Here is a 17,892-nt window from a genome sequence, read left to right as displayed (position 1 = left end):
CCCAAGCAGGTTCCATGTTGTCAGCAAATAGCCTGATGCGGGACTCAAACTCATGAACTGTGAATCATAGCCTGAGTTGAAATCAAGAGTCAGACACTTAAGTGACTGAGCCACCTCGGCAGCCCAAGCCCTGCTGATTTTTCAAGCTCTCAGAGTGAAGTCCCGCTGATTTTCAAAGCCAGATGCTATAAGGACTCATCTTCCCAATGTGGGTCCCCAGGGCCAGGGATGCCCTAGTGTGGGGTCTGATCCCATCACTCCTCTGTGCTTGTGGTGTCCCTCCCATTTGTAGTTAGTGACACCAGGGGTTTGGTTCCCAACCACATCTCTACCCCTCCTATCCTTTTTTGCAGACTTCTCTCTGCAAATAGCTGTAGAAGATCTGTTCTGCCAGTCTTCAGGTCACTTTCAAAGTCAGTTGCAATTCATGTAACTGTTGACTCAGTGAGCTCAGGGTCCTGCTACTCCACCATCTTCCCCACTGCTTTCTACTCTCCATAGCTGTCATATCTTGGTTAGCTGCTAGTGACTAGAAAATAGTCTTTCTCTCACTTTTTTTTTTAATTCCAGCTGATAGGATTGCACAGAGTAGGAGCTCAACAAATATTATATGGACTAACCTACTTCCTTGGAAAACTGCCAATTCCCTGCCATCTGGCTTCTAAAAATGGAGAGTAAAGGATTCAAGCAATGACTGTGGGGAAGTTGCTGGAAAAAAAGTAATTGACATTGGTATAGAGGGCCTCAGAGTGAGAGCTCTGTTTCCAGGCCCTCACAGACCACGTCCACCAATTTCCCACAAGGTCCTCTACACACAGACTTTCGAGTGATAACAGAAGAGAAGGAGGAGAGAAAAAAGGTGGACCGCCACACAATTTCTAAGAGTCCAGTTATAAGATTAGCTTTGAGTCTGGAAACAAAAGAAAAAATTCTGCCATGAGAGATGGTTTTGAAAGTTAAAGGGTGGAATGTTAGAATCTCCTATGAAATTTTGTAAAATACTCATGCTCACTCCCCACCTCCATAGGAATTATTCCTGTGATGAGTCACTATTACTACTGAGAATATGTCTTATCCCTCATGTTAAGGCTCTCTGGTTTTTTTGTTTGGTTTTTTTTTTAATTTTTTTTTCAACGTTTATTTATTTTTGGGACAGAGAGAGACAGAGCATGAACGGGGGAGGGGCAGAGAGAGAGGGAGACACAGAATTGGAAACAGGCTCCAGGCTCTGAGCCATCAGCCCAGAAGGGCTCTCTGTTTTAAACTGAGTTCCAGGGGCGCCTGGGTGGCGCAGTCGGTTAAGCGTCCGACTTCAGCCAGGTCATGATCTCGCGGTCCGTGAGTTCGAGCCCTGCGTCCCGCTCTGGGCTGATGGCTCAGAGCCTGGAGCCTGTTTCCCATTCTGTGTCTCCCTCTCTCTCTGCCCCTCCCCCATTCATGCTCTGTCTCTCTCTGTCCCAAAAATAAATAAATGTTGAAAAAAAAAAATTAAACTGAGTTCCAATGAAATACAATATGATTCAATGAAAGTACATTCAACTTAACACACTAGTTTCAAGGAAACATTTTGTATAGCTTGGAAGAAAAATAAAATAAGTAAAATAGAATGTTGACCTCTTTTTAAAAAGATACTGCATATAGCATAATACAACTCAAGTCTTAAAAATAGTTTTAAAAAGGGGCGCTTCGATGGTTCAGTCAGTTAAATGTCATACTTCAGCTCAGGTCATGATCTCGTGATTTGTGAGTTCAAGCCCCACATCAGGCTCTATGCTGACAGCTAAGAACCTGGAGCCTGCTTTGGATTCTGTGTCTCCCTCTCTCTACCCCTCCCCTGCTTGCTCTCTCTCTCTCTCTCTCTCTCTCTCTCAAAAATAAATAAACATTTGAAAAAATGTTAATGTTTTTTTATTTAAAAATTTTATTTAAAAAATTTTTAATTTTTTATTTAAAAATTTTTAAATAGTCTTAAAAATATTTTATGTAAAAAAATTCAAATGTACAGAGAATTAGAATAAATACCTACCACCCCCTAGTCTACATTTAACATTGTCAACATTTTGCCATACTTGCTTTTTCTCTTTGTAGTATATAAGGTATATAAACCAAAAATTTTAGTGTCTATTTCTAAAGTATAGTCACATTTTCTTCACAACCACAATTCCATTATCCCACCTTGGACAATTAACAATAATTGCTTAATATCATCTAATACCCACTCCATATCCAAATCTCTGGAATTATTCCCTCAAACATCTTAAATAGTTAGTTTGTTCAAACTAGGGTCTAACTAGGGTCTAAACTAGGGTCATGTGTTAGCACTGATGACTCGGTTTATATGAAACTCTTCATGAAACTTTATATGAAACTTTTTTCTTCATTCTCCTTTTACATATTTTTCAACATTTAATGACTATGAAGGGCAAATAAGGCATAGTCTCTGGCTAAATCTGATGAATTCAGTTTTCTGGGTATCTTTAATGTATTTTTACAGAGAAAGTTCTAGAAGTCAATTCAAATATTTTTGTTGTGAATTTGCTTTGATGGGAGTTTTCTTCTATCATCTGGAAGAATGATAGAAGTGGGGAGTGGGGACAGGGCGCTGCATAGCTCCTGTCACAGCCCCATGGATTGGAGGTCTGAGCTTTAAGGAAGAAGAGACTGGAGGCAAAACCCAAACAAACTGCTCCTCTGAGGCACTTCTGTACAAGACAAAATGAGAGAAGGCATTTCCTCCACTTCCGTGTGGCACCCACAGCACAGTGGCATCCAATTTTGTGTAACTTTAAGTGTTGAAAATCTGAAATAATGTGATAAAAATATTACAAACATCTTACATGATGCCAAATTTTGAAATAATGCAATCCCTCCACTTAAAATTTTATCAAGAAGCATTTCATTCTAAAGCTAGTGGGAGCATGGAAGTTTTAAGTTCTTGGCACATGGTGGTACCATTTTGGCACGTAAAACGCTTGTGGAATGAGTCTTAAAGTGCAAGCTTGACTTATTCGAGGTCTTTATAAAAGCATCTCTTTCAAACAGTGTGACCTCTAGGTATGGTCTGAGTAGAGCAACAGAGAAAGGAGCACTGTTTTGGCATTTTAAGGATTTGTGGTGGAAAAAGACTAGAGCTCCACCTCAGTTAGACTTCAGAGCTCTCAGGTCAAGAGCACCCACACTACGGCTTCACCTTCAGGCAGCCCAACAGGCTTGAGACAGAGACCTTAAGAGGAATTCTTGAATTCACATGGGACAGCTTTGGGATTCCCAGATAGAACTGGTTGGAATTTTGAGGGAAACCAACCTCCTGCAATTGTGAGCTAGGGACTAGAGGCAGTGAAATATGGAATGTTACTATCAACACTGCTCTACTTGTACCCCAGGCTGGTGAGACCTGGAAAACTTTGTAATGAAAAAAAAAAAAAAAAAAGAAATACCATTACAAACCATGAATGCTAACTTACAAACATAATTTATGGCTCTTTAGTGTTAGTAGTAATTGGTCCCCATTAATTTTTAACTTTGTTAGATACTATCTATTTATGATATATGAGAAAACTAATGCATTCAAATAATGCCAATAGGAAAAAAAAAGTTTTACTTCTGTGATATTTGAAATACTTAATATAATATTAGGACTCTGATAAGAACCAAACAAAAAATAAAGGTAAATCATTAACTTCATATTATAATTTTTGGTTTTTAGTATAACAAAATTTTTCTTCTGGTAGACAATTCCATTTTTTGCTCAGTTAATCCAAGAATCAAGGAATTATATATTAAATTATCATGACATGTCATCATATTTTTAAAAAATTTTTAATGTTTATTTTTGAGAGAGAGAGAGAGACAGAGCACAAGTTGGGAGAGCAGAAAGAGGGAGGGAGACACAGAATCCAAAGCAGGCTTCAGGCTCTGAGCTGTCAGCACAGAGACTGACGTGGGGCTGGAACTCATGAACTGTGAGATCATGACCTGGGCCGAAGTTAGATGCTTAACCAACTGAGCCACCCAGGTGCCCTCATCATATTTTAAAGTACATGTCTTTACTTTAGTCATGAATTCTTTAATATCCCACATAGCATCATCGTAGAATGCTAACAAAATAGTATGGGATTTGCTATAGATTGATGTTTGTGTCTCCTAAAATTCATATGTTGAAACCTAATCTCCAGTGTGATAATATTTGGAGGTAGGGCCTTTTGGAGACCAGCTCCTGAGGGTAGAGCCCTTATGAATGGGGTCAGTACCTTTATATTTTTCTTTTTCTTTTTAAGTTTATTCATTTATTTTGAGAGACAGAACATGAGCAGGAGAGGGACAGAGAGAGGGAGAGAGAGAGAGAATCCCAAGCAGGCTCCATACTGCCAGCCTCACCAACCATGAGATCATGACCTGACCCGAAACCAAGAGTTGGACGCTTAACCAACTGAGCCACCCAGGCACCCTGGATTAGTGCCTTTATAAAAGAGACTCCAGGGAGTTCCTTAACCCCTTCTGCCATATGAAGTAACAGCAAGAAGATGGCAGTTTATGAACTAGGAACTGGGTTCTCAGTAGGCACAAAATCTGCCAGCACCTTCATCTTGGACCTCCCAGCCTCTAGAACTGGGAGAAACAGACTTCTGTTGTTGATAACCACAACCCAGTCTGTAGAATTTTGTTATGACATCCCGAACAGGGTTTATAAATATGCGTTGAAGGCATTACTTCAAATCCCTCCCAGTTCTGATATTTTTATTATTCATGGGCTGGAAAAGTTAATAGTAATAACAAAAATACTAAAATGAAACCATGTCTTTAATGCAAAAGTGAGTAGTGTCTATAACAGTATCATGATGTGGGTAAAGTGTTGGATTTTTCATGATGAGTAATTTTCTTATTATTTTTATCTTCTGCAAATTATTGAAAGATTCTTTAATGCCCACTGGGCTCTTGTGCCTGGAGACAGACACTGATTGATATTTGTACTTTAGGGCTCTAAGTGTTAATAAACACATTTAAATAAATACAACTTTGAAAAATCAGTTTTCCTTAAACATGTAAATGTTTATTACAAATTTTAAGAAAGTCCCTGAAACATTTTTTTTAATTTTTTTTTATGTTTTTATTTTAGTTTTGAGAGAGACAGAGAGACAGAGTGCAGGCAGGGGAGGGGCATAGAGAGAGCAAGACACAGAATCTAAAGCAGGCTCCAGGCTTCAAGCTGTCAGTGTGGAGCCCAATGCCGGGTTCAAACTCATTGACTGTGAGATCATGACCCATGCTGAAGTCAGACACTTAACCGACTGAGCCACCCAGGCACCCCTGAAACAATTTAAACTTATAAAAATGTTCTTTAGAACTCTCAGATGCCACACATAGTGGACAAACATACAAAAACGCTCTATCATTAACTATTATTACTTACCTTACACTTAAATTTATCCTAAAGTAAACAACATGAATCCAGTTCATATCTTCATTACTTCTATTCCTTCCAGGTTACTGTAATACTTAGTTTGATGCCTTCTCAGGGAAGAGTAATCTACCAAATTTTAAAAGGAAAAGGATACTTTTGCAAACCAGGAAGGGTAGAGGGTGTGGTTATCGACCAGCTGATTCTTGTTTGAGGCATAGGATCTGCTGGCCTCTTCCAAAAGGTTAAAACCTAGCCACTGGGGTCATAAGGTTAAGTCTCCTTTTCATAGTTAAACTTTGTTACATCAGTAAGACTTTTAAGTCCACATCTTTCATTTAGATTTTAGGATTTGTTACACAGTGCTCCCTATGATACCATCATTTTAAAAGCCATAGGATCATTTTAAAAGGGAGTGATCTCTAGGACACATTAAGTGAGAAAAAGCGACACATAGTCTGCTACTTCAATGTAAGAAGTTGATGGGAGAAGAATACAATGTATGTGCTCATAATTTTCAAAAAGAAACAATGGAAAAACTAAATAAATAAACCAAAACCTACTAACATTGGATACTTAGAAACAGGGATGGAATAGGGAGGAGAAAAAGGCAGGAATAGAAGCAATACTCTGAACACTCATTTTATTGTTTTGATTCTTTGAACACTCATTTTGTTGTATCGTTTATTGTTTTTATTGCCAAGTAATGTTATACATAATTGGAAAGGCATAATTATATCAAAGAGAAAAAAAGATGGCCATCGGCACAAAAAAAATAAGTATCTGGGGTAACAAAAAAAGTATTTTTACTGAAAATATTTGGTAGGATATATACATCTTAAAGGCAAAAAGAATTGCATAACTCTTTTGAATTGCATACTTTTCATAAACTACATTCAGTAGTTTTATTGTTAGTGATCTTGTAGTATCGTTATTCCAAAACCATTATGCGTGTATTGTAAGATGAAACTAATAAGCAATTATGTTAATGTCTAGAAGAATCAAGATTGATAAAAAGTGGGTCTGCCACACTTCTGGGTGCACCCCCATGTGATGCATTAGGAAGAACCACACCTCCCCATGTAGTTATTCTTGTCCCCAAGAGAAAAAAAGGGGAAAAAAAGAACCTGAATATCAGGTTTGTGGGTCTAACTACAAACTTGAAGGAAATACAAGAAACAGAACAAATGAAATGATGCCAGAGGAAACAATGAGAATGTGGGACATTTTACAAGACAAATGATGTTTTCCTCAGTAAATGAGTGGCATGGGAAATAAGAAAGTTTATTACAAGAAGTATTAAATATATGATACCCAAGTGCAATGTGAACTCCATATGGATTTTGATTTGACAGAGTCATGTTTAAAAAGGTATTTTTGAGACAATTTGGGAAATTCGAATATGGACTGAATATGGAATATATATATCTGAATATAATCTGCACTATGCGATGTTCAGAAATTACTGCTAATTTCATTACATAGATAATGGCACTGTGCTATGTTCCCTAAAAATGTCATTTTTTGTTAGAGATGCACACTGATGTATTTACTGGTAAAATAATATAACTCCTGGGATTTGCTTTCCAATACTTCAGCAAAAAAAAGGACAAGGGGAGATAATTAACAAGATTGGCAAAATGTTGACTGCCATTTAAGCTGGATGATGAGGAATCATTATGGTGTTCTGCTTGTGTGTTATGTTTAAAATTTTCCATGATAAAAAGATTTTTTTTTAATATTATGGAAGTCTTTTCTTCTTGTAATCAGTACCCATCTGGAGATTTCATTTCCTAAGAAATGAGAATCAAGTCTGTGAAGTTAGTTTCCTCCTGACAATGGTTGATTCTTTCATCTTGGAACACATAGTTAAACTGTCTTTCTATTTACTATTATGAGAGGAGTTCCTACTTTTTCTCTAACAATGTGGCTTGCTCACAGTTTCCTGTATTCAATTTTCTCTGTTTGCACAAATAGAAACAAATACTTTGTTATAAATAGGCAAAACAGTGTGGAGACAGAAGCATGCTGAGACAATACAAAGCAATCTTTTTTTTTAATTTTTTAATGTTTATTATTTATTTTTGAGAGAAAGAGAGACAGAGCATGAGCAGGGGAGGGTTAGAGAGAGAGGGAGACACAGAATCCAAAGCAGGCTCCAGACTCTGAGCAGCTCAGAGTCTGATGCGAGAGAGGCTCCAACTCACTAACGGGAAATCATGATTTGAGCCAAAGTCGGCTGTTTTAATCACTGAGCCATCCAGGTCCCCCTACAAAGCAATCTTAAAAATGGGAAAGATTACAATTGTTTGTGATCTTTAAAATGTTTTATCAAGGCCCCTGGGTGGCTCAGTCGGTTAAGCATCCGATTTGGGCTCAGGTTATAATCTCACAGTTTGTGGGTTCGAATCCCACATTAGGCTCTGTCCTGACAGCTCAGAGCCTGGAGTCTGCTTCAGATTGTGTGTCTCCCTCAATCTCTGCCCCTCCCCCACTCACACTCTGTTTCTCTTTCTCTCAAAAATAAATAAACATTAAAAAATATGTATATTTTAAATGTTTTGTCAAAACATTAAAAACTCTCATCAGTGATTATAGCTGTATAGGAAACTATAGGAAAGAAAAATGGGGGAAAAAAGCAAAGCTGATATTTATTTAGTATATTATAATTTAAAATACTGGAAACTTGGGGCGCCTGGGTGGCTCAGTCAGTTGAGCCTCCGACTTTGGCTCAGGTCATGATCTCACGGTCCGTGAGTTCGAACCCCACGTCGGGCTCTGTGCTGACAGCTCAGAGCCTGGAGCCTGTTTCAGATTCTGTGTCTCCCTCTCTCTCTGCCCCTCCCCTGTTCATGCTCTGTCTCTCTCTGTCTCAAAAATAAATAAATGTTAAAAAACATAAATAAATAAAATAAAATAAAATACTGGAAACTTTAAGGATTAAAGTGTCTTATCCTTTGTAAAAAAAAATAATTTTTCATTTTCCTCTGAGGGTGAAGGAGAAATGAATTAATCCATATTCAATCTTGGCTGAGCCCTCTAACAAAGCAATCATAGGCATCTAGAGATTTACCTTTTGTGAAATCACATCTAGTTTCTATTTTCCCTACTTTATAAAATGAAGCAGACATCTTTTCTATACATATGAATTATCATCCTCCTTTCTAAATGTGCATGAGCTTCCTGTATTTTATCCTTTGCACTTTCAACATCATGAAATATCTCTGAGAATTCTTTTTCTAATAAAACTTTAGGTTTAAAGTTGCTATGGTGTCTCAGAATTCTGTGCAATTCTTTAAAAGATTCTCTCTAGGCTTCTAGCTAGATATTGAACATAATCTGATTGTATTTTACAAAATCACTTTCCAAATATTGACGAGGTTCACCCCTCTACGTCAGTGGTTTTTAATAATTTTAGTATCTTTTAGCAATGATGTTTAAGCTTTTTTCATATGACATTATATTCAAAGTGGAATTGTTCTAGAGTGTAAGGTGGGGGTGAAAGACCCTGAATCCCCACCCCCTGGATCTCCCCCTCAGCTCCTGAGGTGGCCCCCAAACATCTCCGAGAACACAGTTTGCAGACACCTGCACTTCATAGTAGATAAAGTTCTATGGCTGATGAAGTGAAGTCATTAAGACATCCAGACACCACAACACAGATCAGCTAGGATTGGACATGTGGGTTCTTCCCATTGTATTGGTACTCAGAATCATCCCAGTCTTGGCAGAAATATCCTGTCCCTCTATTTCTGTCTCTCTGATGCAGACCACTGAGTAGGATCCAGTGTGACCCTCCACCCAGCCTTCCAAATTATGCTTCAGATTGATCCTGGCTCTCAGCATCCACCTTGACCCAGGCTTTGATTTCACTTTTCGGCGCCCAAGTTCACCAGCAGCTCCCAAGCCCTGCCTGCGTTTACCAAGACACCAGCCTGGGATCTGGAGGTATCACACAAGGCCCCACACACATGTAATTTGTGTTGGCATTTCTCTTCCCACATGCCTTTTGCTATTAGCTTCTCTCAGATACACAGTCTTTGTTCTAAAAGTCTCCGTGTCCTGAATTACTTCCTTGCCCTTTGTACAGGATCAAAACCAGCTGTTAGAGCTGGTTGTTCCTTTCTTTAACAATCAGTCTGGCTTTTAAGTTAGCTCTCGTTGTTTGGCCATATCTTTATGAGCATAATCCCTGGGCAGATGGCAAAGAGAATGGAGAAGGGATAGAATACAGAAGGAAGTAGATTAGAAAGGAAGGATAATATCCTCATTTAAAGCTTTCCATAATGTTGGTTTTATCATTATAAAGATGCAAGAGGAGAGGAGAAGGAGAAAGAGGAATGGGAAAAATATAATGGAAAGATTTTATCAGAAGAGGAAGAATAAATGTCTGTTAAATACTTCTGGAAATTTGGGAAGTTTACTATGAATGTGGCTGTGTGCGGGGTGTTGGGGGGTGATATTCCTTCACTTCTCTGAGTGTCCCCAATTCAAAAACAGTTTGACCTCATACATCTTATAAAATCTAAAATCTATTTGAGAACTTCCATCAAAACTTGGGATGTATATTTTAGAATGTCTGATTACTAATACTGACCAGTTGATCATCCAGTCCAAAAAGTTGTTCCATGTAAGTTTCAGACAACCTCCGAATTTTTGGCCTCATTGATGGATCAATGCACATATCCCTTTGATAAAATCATAAAACACAGTCAAACATTTCATTTCATCGTAGTTAGTTCCATAATTAAATCAGTGATTTGAATCCATGATTCTATGGTTGGAGTTGAAGGGAGGGGATATACTCCCCTTGGGAGAAGTATATCAAAACCTACTGCAGGACTTTGTCAACCACCCCCTCCTCCAGATTTTGCTGTGCCCCCTGAGAGAGTATGCCTCTTTTTCCTCATCCCCAACTTGAAATAACTGCCCTACGAGCACATTATTGATGAGAGAGGGCTATATTTCTCAAGTTAAGAACCAGTGGGGAAATTGTTCCTATTGAAGTCTTTCAGACTTAAAAGCCTATGAAAGGGGGCGTCTGAGTGCCTCAGTCAGCTAAGTGTCTGACTTGGCCTTAGGTCATGATCTTACGGTCTGTGGGTTCGAGCCCCATGTCAGGCTCTGTGCTGACAGCTCAGAGCCTGGAGCTGCTTTGGATTCTGTGTCTCCCTCTCTCTCTTCCCCTGCCCCACTCGCACTCTGTCTCTCTCTGTCTCTCTCTGTCTCTCTCTGTCTCTCTCTCTCTCTCTCTCTCTCAAAAAGAAATAAACATTTTTAAAAAGCCTATGGAGGGATTCCTTAACCATCCTGAGATTAGAAGACTTCTTTTGGTACTCTATAGTGAGTGTTTTAGATTCAGAATAAAATATCTCCCTACCATAAAGCAAAACAATACTCACCAGAGAAGACTTTCGAGACCATTTTCCATTATAGTAATGATCATTTTCTGTAAATATTTCAGCGGATCCTCAGGACATGTAGTAAGTAGGCCACATAACAGAGCCTAGGGAAAATGAAACAGAATCACTCTTTCTGGATGTGCATGTTCTTTTCTTTTTTTTTTTTTTTAACATTTATTTATTTTGAAAGACGGAGACAGAGCACTAGTGGGGGAGGGGCAAAGAGGGGTGGGGGAGACACAGAATCTAAACCAAGCTCCAGGCTCTGAGCCATCAGCACAGAGCTGGATGTGGGGCTCGAACCAACAAACTGTGAGACCATGACCTAAGTCAAAGTTGGACACTTAATCAACTAAGCCCCCCAGGCGCCCCTGGATGTGCGTGTTCTTACTAAGCAACAAATAGGTTTCTCTCCAATTACAGAATCAAATAAAGTGATAAGTTTTTTTTAAATATATTTTTATTTATTTTTGAGAAAGAGAGTAAGAGGTGGGAAGGGGTAGAGAGAGAAGGGGACAGAGGACCAAAGTGGACTCTTTTCTACCAGTAGAGAGCCAGATGTGAGGGTCAAACTCACAAACCATGAGATCATGACCTGAGCTGAAGTGAGATGCTCAACCAACTGAGCCACCTAGGCACCCCAATGTGACAGTTTTTTAAGTAAGTGTACCTTATAGACACTCCTTTATTTATCCAGTGTTCATATTTTGTTAAAGTCTAACAAATGAAGTTTCACCTTTACTACTTAAAAAAAAATCCATTGTAAATGACACAATGGAGTTGCTGCTCAGTGTTTTACATTCGATGGGCGGTATTTTGGAGTCAAATTGAAGACACAGTTGTGATATTTTGATCAGTGGTGTCTACCCCTTTTTAGTATGAAGTCCTCCTTTTTAACGTCAAAAATCTCCTCAGGCCCAACCACAAAAGTTATTGAGAAAATCCACCCTCAAAATCTATTACAAATTCAAAGAGTCTTTTTTAAAAATTTGTATTTTATCATTCACAACATCTACAGAACATATATTTGAAAAATTATAGCTTATGGGGCCCCTGGCTGGCTCATTTGGAAGAGCATGTGACTCTTGATCTTGGAGTTGTGAGTTCAAGCCCCACGTTGGGTGTAGAGAAAATAAATAAAACTTAAAAAAGAAAGAAGGAAAGAAAGAGAGAGAAAGAAAGAAAGAAAGAAGAAAGAAAGAAAGAAAGAAAGAAAGAAAGAAGAAAGCAAGCAAGCTTGTAGCATAGTTCACAAAGGTGGGAAACAAATGGCTTATTGGATCTGGATATTTAAAGTACATATATGAGGGGCGCCTGCGTGGCTCAATCAGTTAAGCGTCCGACTTCGGCTCAGGTCATGATCTTGGGTTTGTGAGTTTGAACCCACGTCAGGTTCTGTGCTGACAGCTCAGAGCCTGCAGCCTGCTTCGGATTCTGTGTCTCCCTTTCTCTCTGCACCTCCCGCACTCGCACTCTGTTTCTCTCTCTCTCCAAAATAAATAAACATTAAAAAAAAAAATTAAAGTACGTATATGAACTCAGAAAGCTGTTGCCATCTTACTTTCCGCATTGAGTTTTCCCAAAATGGAGAATATTTCTCCATTTGAGGCAGAGAAAACAGTTTACAGCACACATCCCACAGAAACCACCTGGAATCCTCCTTAGACATTTCTCTTTGCCATTTTGGTTCACTGCCTGCAGGCAGGGTCTAGTGTGCATGGGGCAGGACTGGGGGTGGAGGTGGAGAGGCCATTCTTTTACAGAGGGCCTATTCTCACTGGCTTTTTTCCTGCTCACTCACTTGTGAACAAAGTAATTTCACCCACTGGGTCATGCAGGGATCTTCCCACCTCCATGGACCAAGTGTCAGCAGATCCAGGCCTGGAAGTCCTGCCTTAGTCTCTTAGCAGTTCTCATAGTGTTCTTCCAGTGGGAAGAAATTGGATAATTTCCCCTGACTGGACCCTGCACAATATAGTTCTCCCTTTGCAATTAGCTCCATGTCCCCCTTTTAGTGTGCAGGCTGCAGGCTGAGAACCCAGCCCTCAAGACTACGGCAAAGTGGTTAGACCTACATGTCTCTCCTTCTCCAGCTCTGCCTCCTGACCGAGCCCCATCCCAGATGTTCACAGTGAGCACTTAGCCATCTGCTGACTGACTTCTTTCTCCCCTAGACCTACAGAATATAATTGCACAGGAGGTCAGTGATTCTCACCACAGTTGCAAGATGGATATGAATAGCATTCTGTTACCCAAGGGCGGAAGTCTTCTATTACCTGGAAGCCAGACTTCAGACAGCTCCCTGAATAGTCCCATGAAAGGCCCATCTGCTTTCTGGCACTGCTGTGCCTGAGTCCCCAGAGTGCTGAGTTTCTCCATTCCCCACTTACCACATCCTGCATTCCATTCTGGAACCCTGAGGATATCTGCATCGGAATCACCTGGGGAGTGAATTGGTCTCTGAAGATGGGGCCTGGGAAGCTGCATTTTGATGAGCTCCCCAGGTGATTCCTCTACACACTGAAGTCTGAGGATTGGTGCCTTGAGGTGATTTTTAAGAAAGTTGGGATCTGATTAATGAATACAAGAAATTACTTCTTTATATTTCTAAGTTCCACAGATTAGGAAACTACTTCTCCTGAAAAGTTATCTTGCATAAGTCAAATCAAGTTGAGGGGAAAAGTCTCTGGAATGATAATAAAGGCATATGGAACTAGCACAGTTCAAATGTTCGCTTTTTGCACAAGATATCTCATTGTTCAGTTTCCCACTGGGCAAAGTAAAATAGGCCAAGGCTTTATATATTAATGTGTAAACAGCGTATAGCTATCTGCCAATAAGAAAACATAATTAGTGAATCACTAGCTTTTTTTCCGCCCAATGAAAATAAAAATTGCAAAACCATTAGTTTTGCAGAGGCAAAATTATGCAAAATTCCCACAAGATGAATGTTTGGCTGTCAAAAAACACATTAATTATTATTAATTACCAATTCTTATTGCTAGGTTTCTAAGTAAAAACTTACACAATCAAGGACAAAAAACACCATGACTTAAAAAGATCTAAATTGGCTTTCTGAAGCTTGTATTTTCACAAAATAATTGTGCAATCTTCCACTTGCTTTTGGCTCTGTCTCTCTAACTCAGTCCCCAGTCTTTCTCAAATATTCTGAAAGATGTATGGGGACTGATGACAAACATGGGTTTATCCAGGACCATTGTTTCTACTCCTTTCAACTACCATCCATCTTTCCAGGAGCAAGATAATGCAGTGCTTGGGTTCCACTAGCTGTAAATTCTGGATCTGCAATCTCCCAGTGGGGAAGCTCTGACAATTACTTCTCTGTTCTTATTTCCTTCCCTATACATATCATAAAGGTACACATATCATAGGTCTATCATGAGAATTAAATGAGCTAATATATGAAAAGTATTTTGAATAGTTTCTAGTATAAAATAAACACTCCATAGATGATCATGGTAACAAGCCATTCACTGATAATCATCACCTCCTGTAGAGCCAAAGACTTGAACAAAGAGAAAAGAAATTCAAAACTATTCCCTTGTACCATTCAGAGGCCAGTGTGATGACAGAGAGATTGACTTTATACCAAGCCTGATGGAAGAGATTAGAACAAATGCATTTGGGGGAAAGGATTAGGAGAGAGAACTTGATAGAACAATAGTTTAAATATAAATAGCAAAGTAGTAACTATCTATGAGACACTTAGATACTCAAGGGAGCAAGACTTATTTGGCTTTTCAGATATTGCAGATAAATATAGTAAAATATACTAAGGGCCTAAGTAGCAATGCAAAAATCAATTGCTTCCTGAGTACAGAGATAAAGTGATTACAAAAGCCTTGTGAGGCCCTGGGCAGTGGGAGAAACTTCCAGGTAGCAAGTACTGAGCAGGTGGTTTGCAAATAGGGTCTTTCTCTTGGCAAGAGCAACACCTCAGGGGCAGAGACCAGTTTGGCTGGAGTAAAGGGTTCTGATGAGAGAGAAGCGGACATAGCCAGAATTTTATACTGGGACCTGGGACAGGGTCTTCCTCCCTCCTCTAGATTCCTCGAGGCCATTCCGAAGCAAACCCCAGCAATACCAGTCACATGGCCAAATGTCGCAGACAGCCAAACATCCAGAGAATCACAGTTCATTTTGCTTCCCAAGATCCCACTTGACTTTTAGAGGGAGTTGACCTTGACTTTTAGAGGGTATGTTCTTATTTCTGGATTTCACAGATGAGGCAAAGTAGGGCCAGGTGGTACATAAAGTGAGGTTTTTAAACTACAAACTCAGGGCTCCTCCTGGGCCCATAGCATTGCACTCACGCAAAATTGTTTGCATGTATATCTTCCTCCAGAACTCGAGGGGTTTTTTCACGTTATCTATCTGGAAATATTTATTTATTTATTTATTCATTCATTCATTCATTCATTTATCATTTGGTTGTTCCCTTATTCATTTTTTTTTATTTTAAAGAGAGAGAGTGCATGCTGAGAACATGTTCAGGGAAGGGAGGGGGAGAGAAAAGAGAGAGAGAGAGAGAGAAAGAATCTTAAGCAGGCTCTACACCCAGCACATAGCCCCACATGGGGCTCCACCCCACCACCCTGGGATCATAACCTGAGCCAAAATCAAGAGTCAGACCCTTAAACTGACTGAGCCACCCATGCTCCCCTTGAAATATTTTATTTTTATGCAAACTAGAAAGACATTCTTCTTTTAAATTAATGGTAGAAAAATCAACATATAGTTTTCACCTTATTTGTTTTAGATGAGATTGCTTTTATTTATTTATTTATTTATTTATTTATTTTTAAATTTTCACTTAATTTTTAGAGAAAGAGAGAGAGCATGTGTGTGCATGAGTGGGGAAAGGGCAGAAGGAGAGGGAGAGAGAGAGAGAGAGAGAGGAAGAATCTTAAGCAGACTCCATGTCCAGTGGGGACCCCCACATGGGGCTTGATCCCACAACCCTGGGATCATGACCTGAGCCAAAATCTAGAGACTGACATTCAACCAACTGAGTCACTCAGGCACCCCAAGATGAGATTGCTTTTAAAAATGCAATGTCAGGGGCGCCTGGGTGACTCAGTCGGTTGAGCGTCAGACTTTGGCTCAGGTCACAATCTCGCAGTTTGTGGGTCTGAGCCCCACAACAGGCTCTCTGCTGTCAGCGCAGAGCCCGCTTCAAATCTGTCTCCCTCTCTCTCTGTCCATCCCCCATTCTCTCTCTCCCTCTCTCTCTAAAATAAACATTAAAAAATTAAAAAATAAAAAATAAATAAAAATGCAATGTCAGAATCACACAGTTACAGCAACCCCTTTTCTTAGGAATAAGGTTTAAGTCTCTGTTCAAAGTCACTTCTAGCTCCCTCCCCTTGCAAACAAGCTCCAAGTGACATCTCACAAATGCTTGCCATCCCATTATGGTAGAAATGGGGTTGGCATGCTATTGTGTCATTGGAGGGGAACTCTTAATCGGTTTCTACAGAAGTTACTAAGTTAACAATTTGAGAACAAAAGAGTTTTTGTGTCTTCTTGAGATTTAAATAGAAGGTGTCAATTTTTTATTTTAGAAACTCTATAACTCAAAGTATACTGAAGATTATTTAAAAGGGTCAGCTGGCTTCAGCCATTCAGGAGGAACATCAGCGAGAGAAGATGTCCCTCAACACTAGAACTTGAGGGGTTTTAAGGCAGGTGGGACACGTGAGGAGACCCAGTCTCCGTGAGGTGAGAGCAAGACAATGGATTCTGATACCTGCTGGATTGTGCCTGGCCCACAGCGAGGTAGTCGCCAGCTGTTTAATCCCTAAATAAGTAAACTGTTACTGGAGAAATAATCATTGTATACTTTTTGGTTATTTAAGTGTTCCACAAATTTGCCTCTGGAACTGCATCTGTGAGTTGGCTGACTGGGCTAAGGAACTCAGCAAACAACTGCCCTCAGAAGATACAACGTCTATCCCCAAGGTCCAGTAAAATGAGTTAATGTATCAGTTCCTTCTCTCCTGCATTGGCTGGCGGTCTCTTGCTCCATATTCAATAATTCCTGATTCTTGCATCTCTAGTAAATATTTGCAGCAATTAGTTCCTAAAAAAAATCCCCAGGGGCGCCTGGCTGGCTCAGTCAGTTGAGCATCCAACTTCAGCTCAGGTCATGATCTCACAGTTCGTGAGTTCCAGCCCCGCATCAGGCTCTGTGCTGACAGCTTAGAGCCTGGAGCCTGCTTTGAGTTCTGTGTCTCCCTCTCTCTCTCTGCTCCTCCCCTGTTCACACTCTGTCTCTATCTCTCAAAAATAAATACACTCTGGGGCGCCTGGGTGGCTCAGTCCGTTAAGCGGCCGACTTCGGCTCAGGTCATGATCTCGCGGTCCGTGAGTTCAAGCCCGGCATCGGGCTCTGTGCTGACAGCTCAGAGCCCGGAGCCTGTTTCAGATTCTGTGTCTCCCTCTCTCTGACCCTCCCCCGTTCATGCTCTGTCTCTCTCTGTCTCAAAAATAAATAAACGTTAAAAAAAAATTAAAAAGAAATAAATACACTCAAAAAAAAAAAAATCCCCAGTAACAGAATCTATGTAATTTAGAAATAAATGCAATATTTTCAAAATACAAATTGGAAGCTATGATGAAAGAAATATAAAGCATAAAAGATGAATAAAAATCATAAAAATAAAAAAACACTTATTTCTAAAAAATAGAAAACTTTGCAAAAAATTTTGATTTGTAACTTAAATACGCCCTCTGCTGGGAATATCTAGTTTTGCAAACTAAATGTTAAACCGAAATCTGAGCTAACAATTTGAAGAGCACTTTTCTGCTCTCAGAGACAATTGCTATGTACAGCTGTTTACTAATTTGGTAGACACTATACCCATAGTATCTCACCCATCCTGGGACCATGCTGACTTCTGCCTAGTAGAAAATTGAAGAAGAAATGGATTTCTAAATATTATTGACAATGTTGGGGCCCCTGGGTGGCTCAGTCAGTTGAGTATCGGACTTCGGCTCACGTCATGACCTCATGGTCTGTGGGTTCGAGCCCCGCATCGGGTTTTGTACTGACAGCTCAGAACCTGTGTT

The 17,892-nt window shown here is 39.7% G+C and overlaps 1 protein-coding gene across 5 annotated transcripts in view; it reads right to left on the bottom strand.

The window, feature by feature from the left end:
• Positions 1-17,892, bottom strand: part of FBXL13 (F-box and leucine rich repeat protein 13) — a 217,356-nt gene that overhangs the window by 191,057 nt on the left and 8,407 nt on the right. For all 5 annotated transcript variants that reach the window (XM_047825866.1, XM_047825876.1, XM_047825898.1 and 2 more), the window contains exons 2-3: positions 10,801-10,904; positions 9,996-10,086 (exon numbers count right to left, since the gene is read on the bottom strand). In XM_047825866.1, the coding sequence (XP_047681822.1) occupies positions 9,996-10,086; positions 10,801-10,904 (195 nt within the window). The remainder of the gene's footprint in view (positions 1-9,995; positions 10,087-10,800; positions 10,905-17,892) is intronic.

The sequence above is a fragment of the Prionailurus viverrinus genome, chromosome A2 (genome assembly GCF_022837055.1).
Source record: "Prionailurus viverrinus isolate Anna chromosome A2, UM_Priviv_1.0, whole genome shotgun sequence".
Lineage (NCBI taxonomy): Eukaryota > Metazoa > Chordata > Mammalia > Carnivora > Felidae > Prionailurus > Prionailurus viverrinus.
Note: the sequence above shows the minus strand (reverse complement) of the source record. Positions and strands in the feature narration are given on the sequence as shown.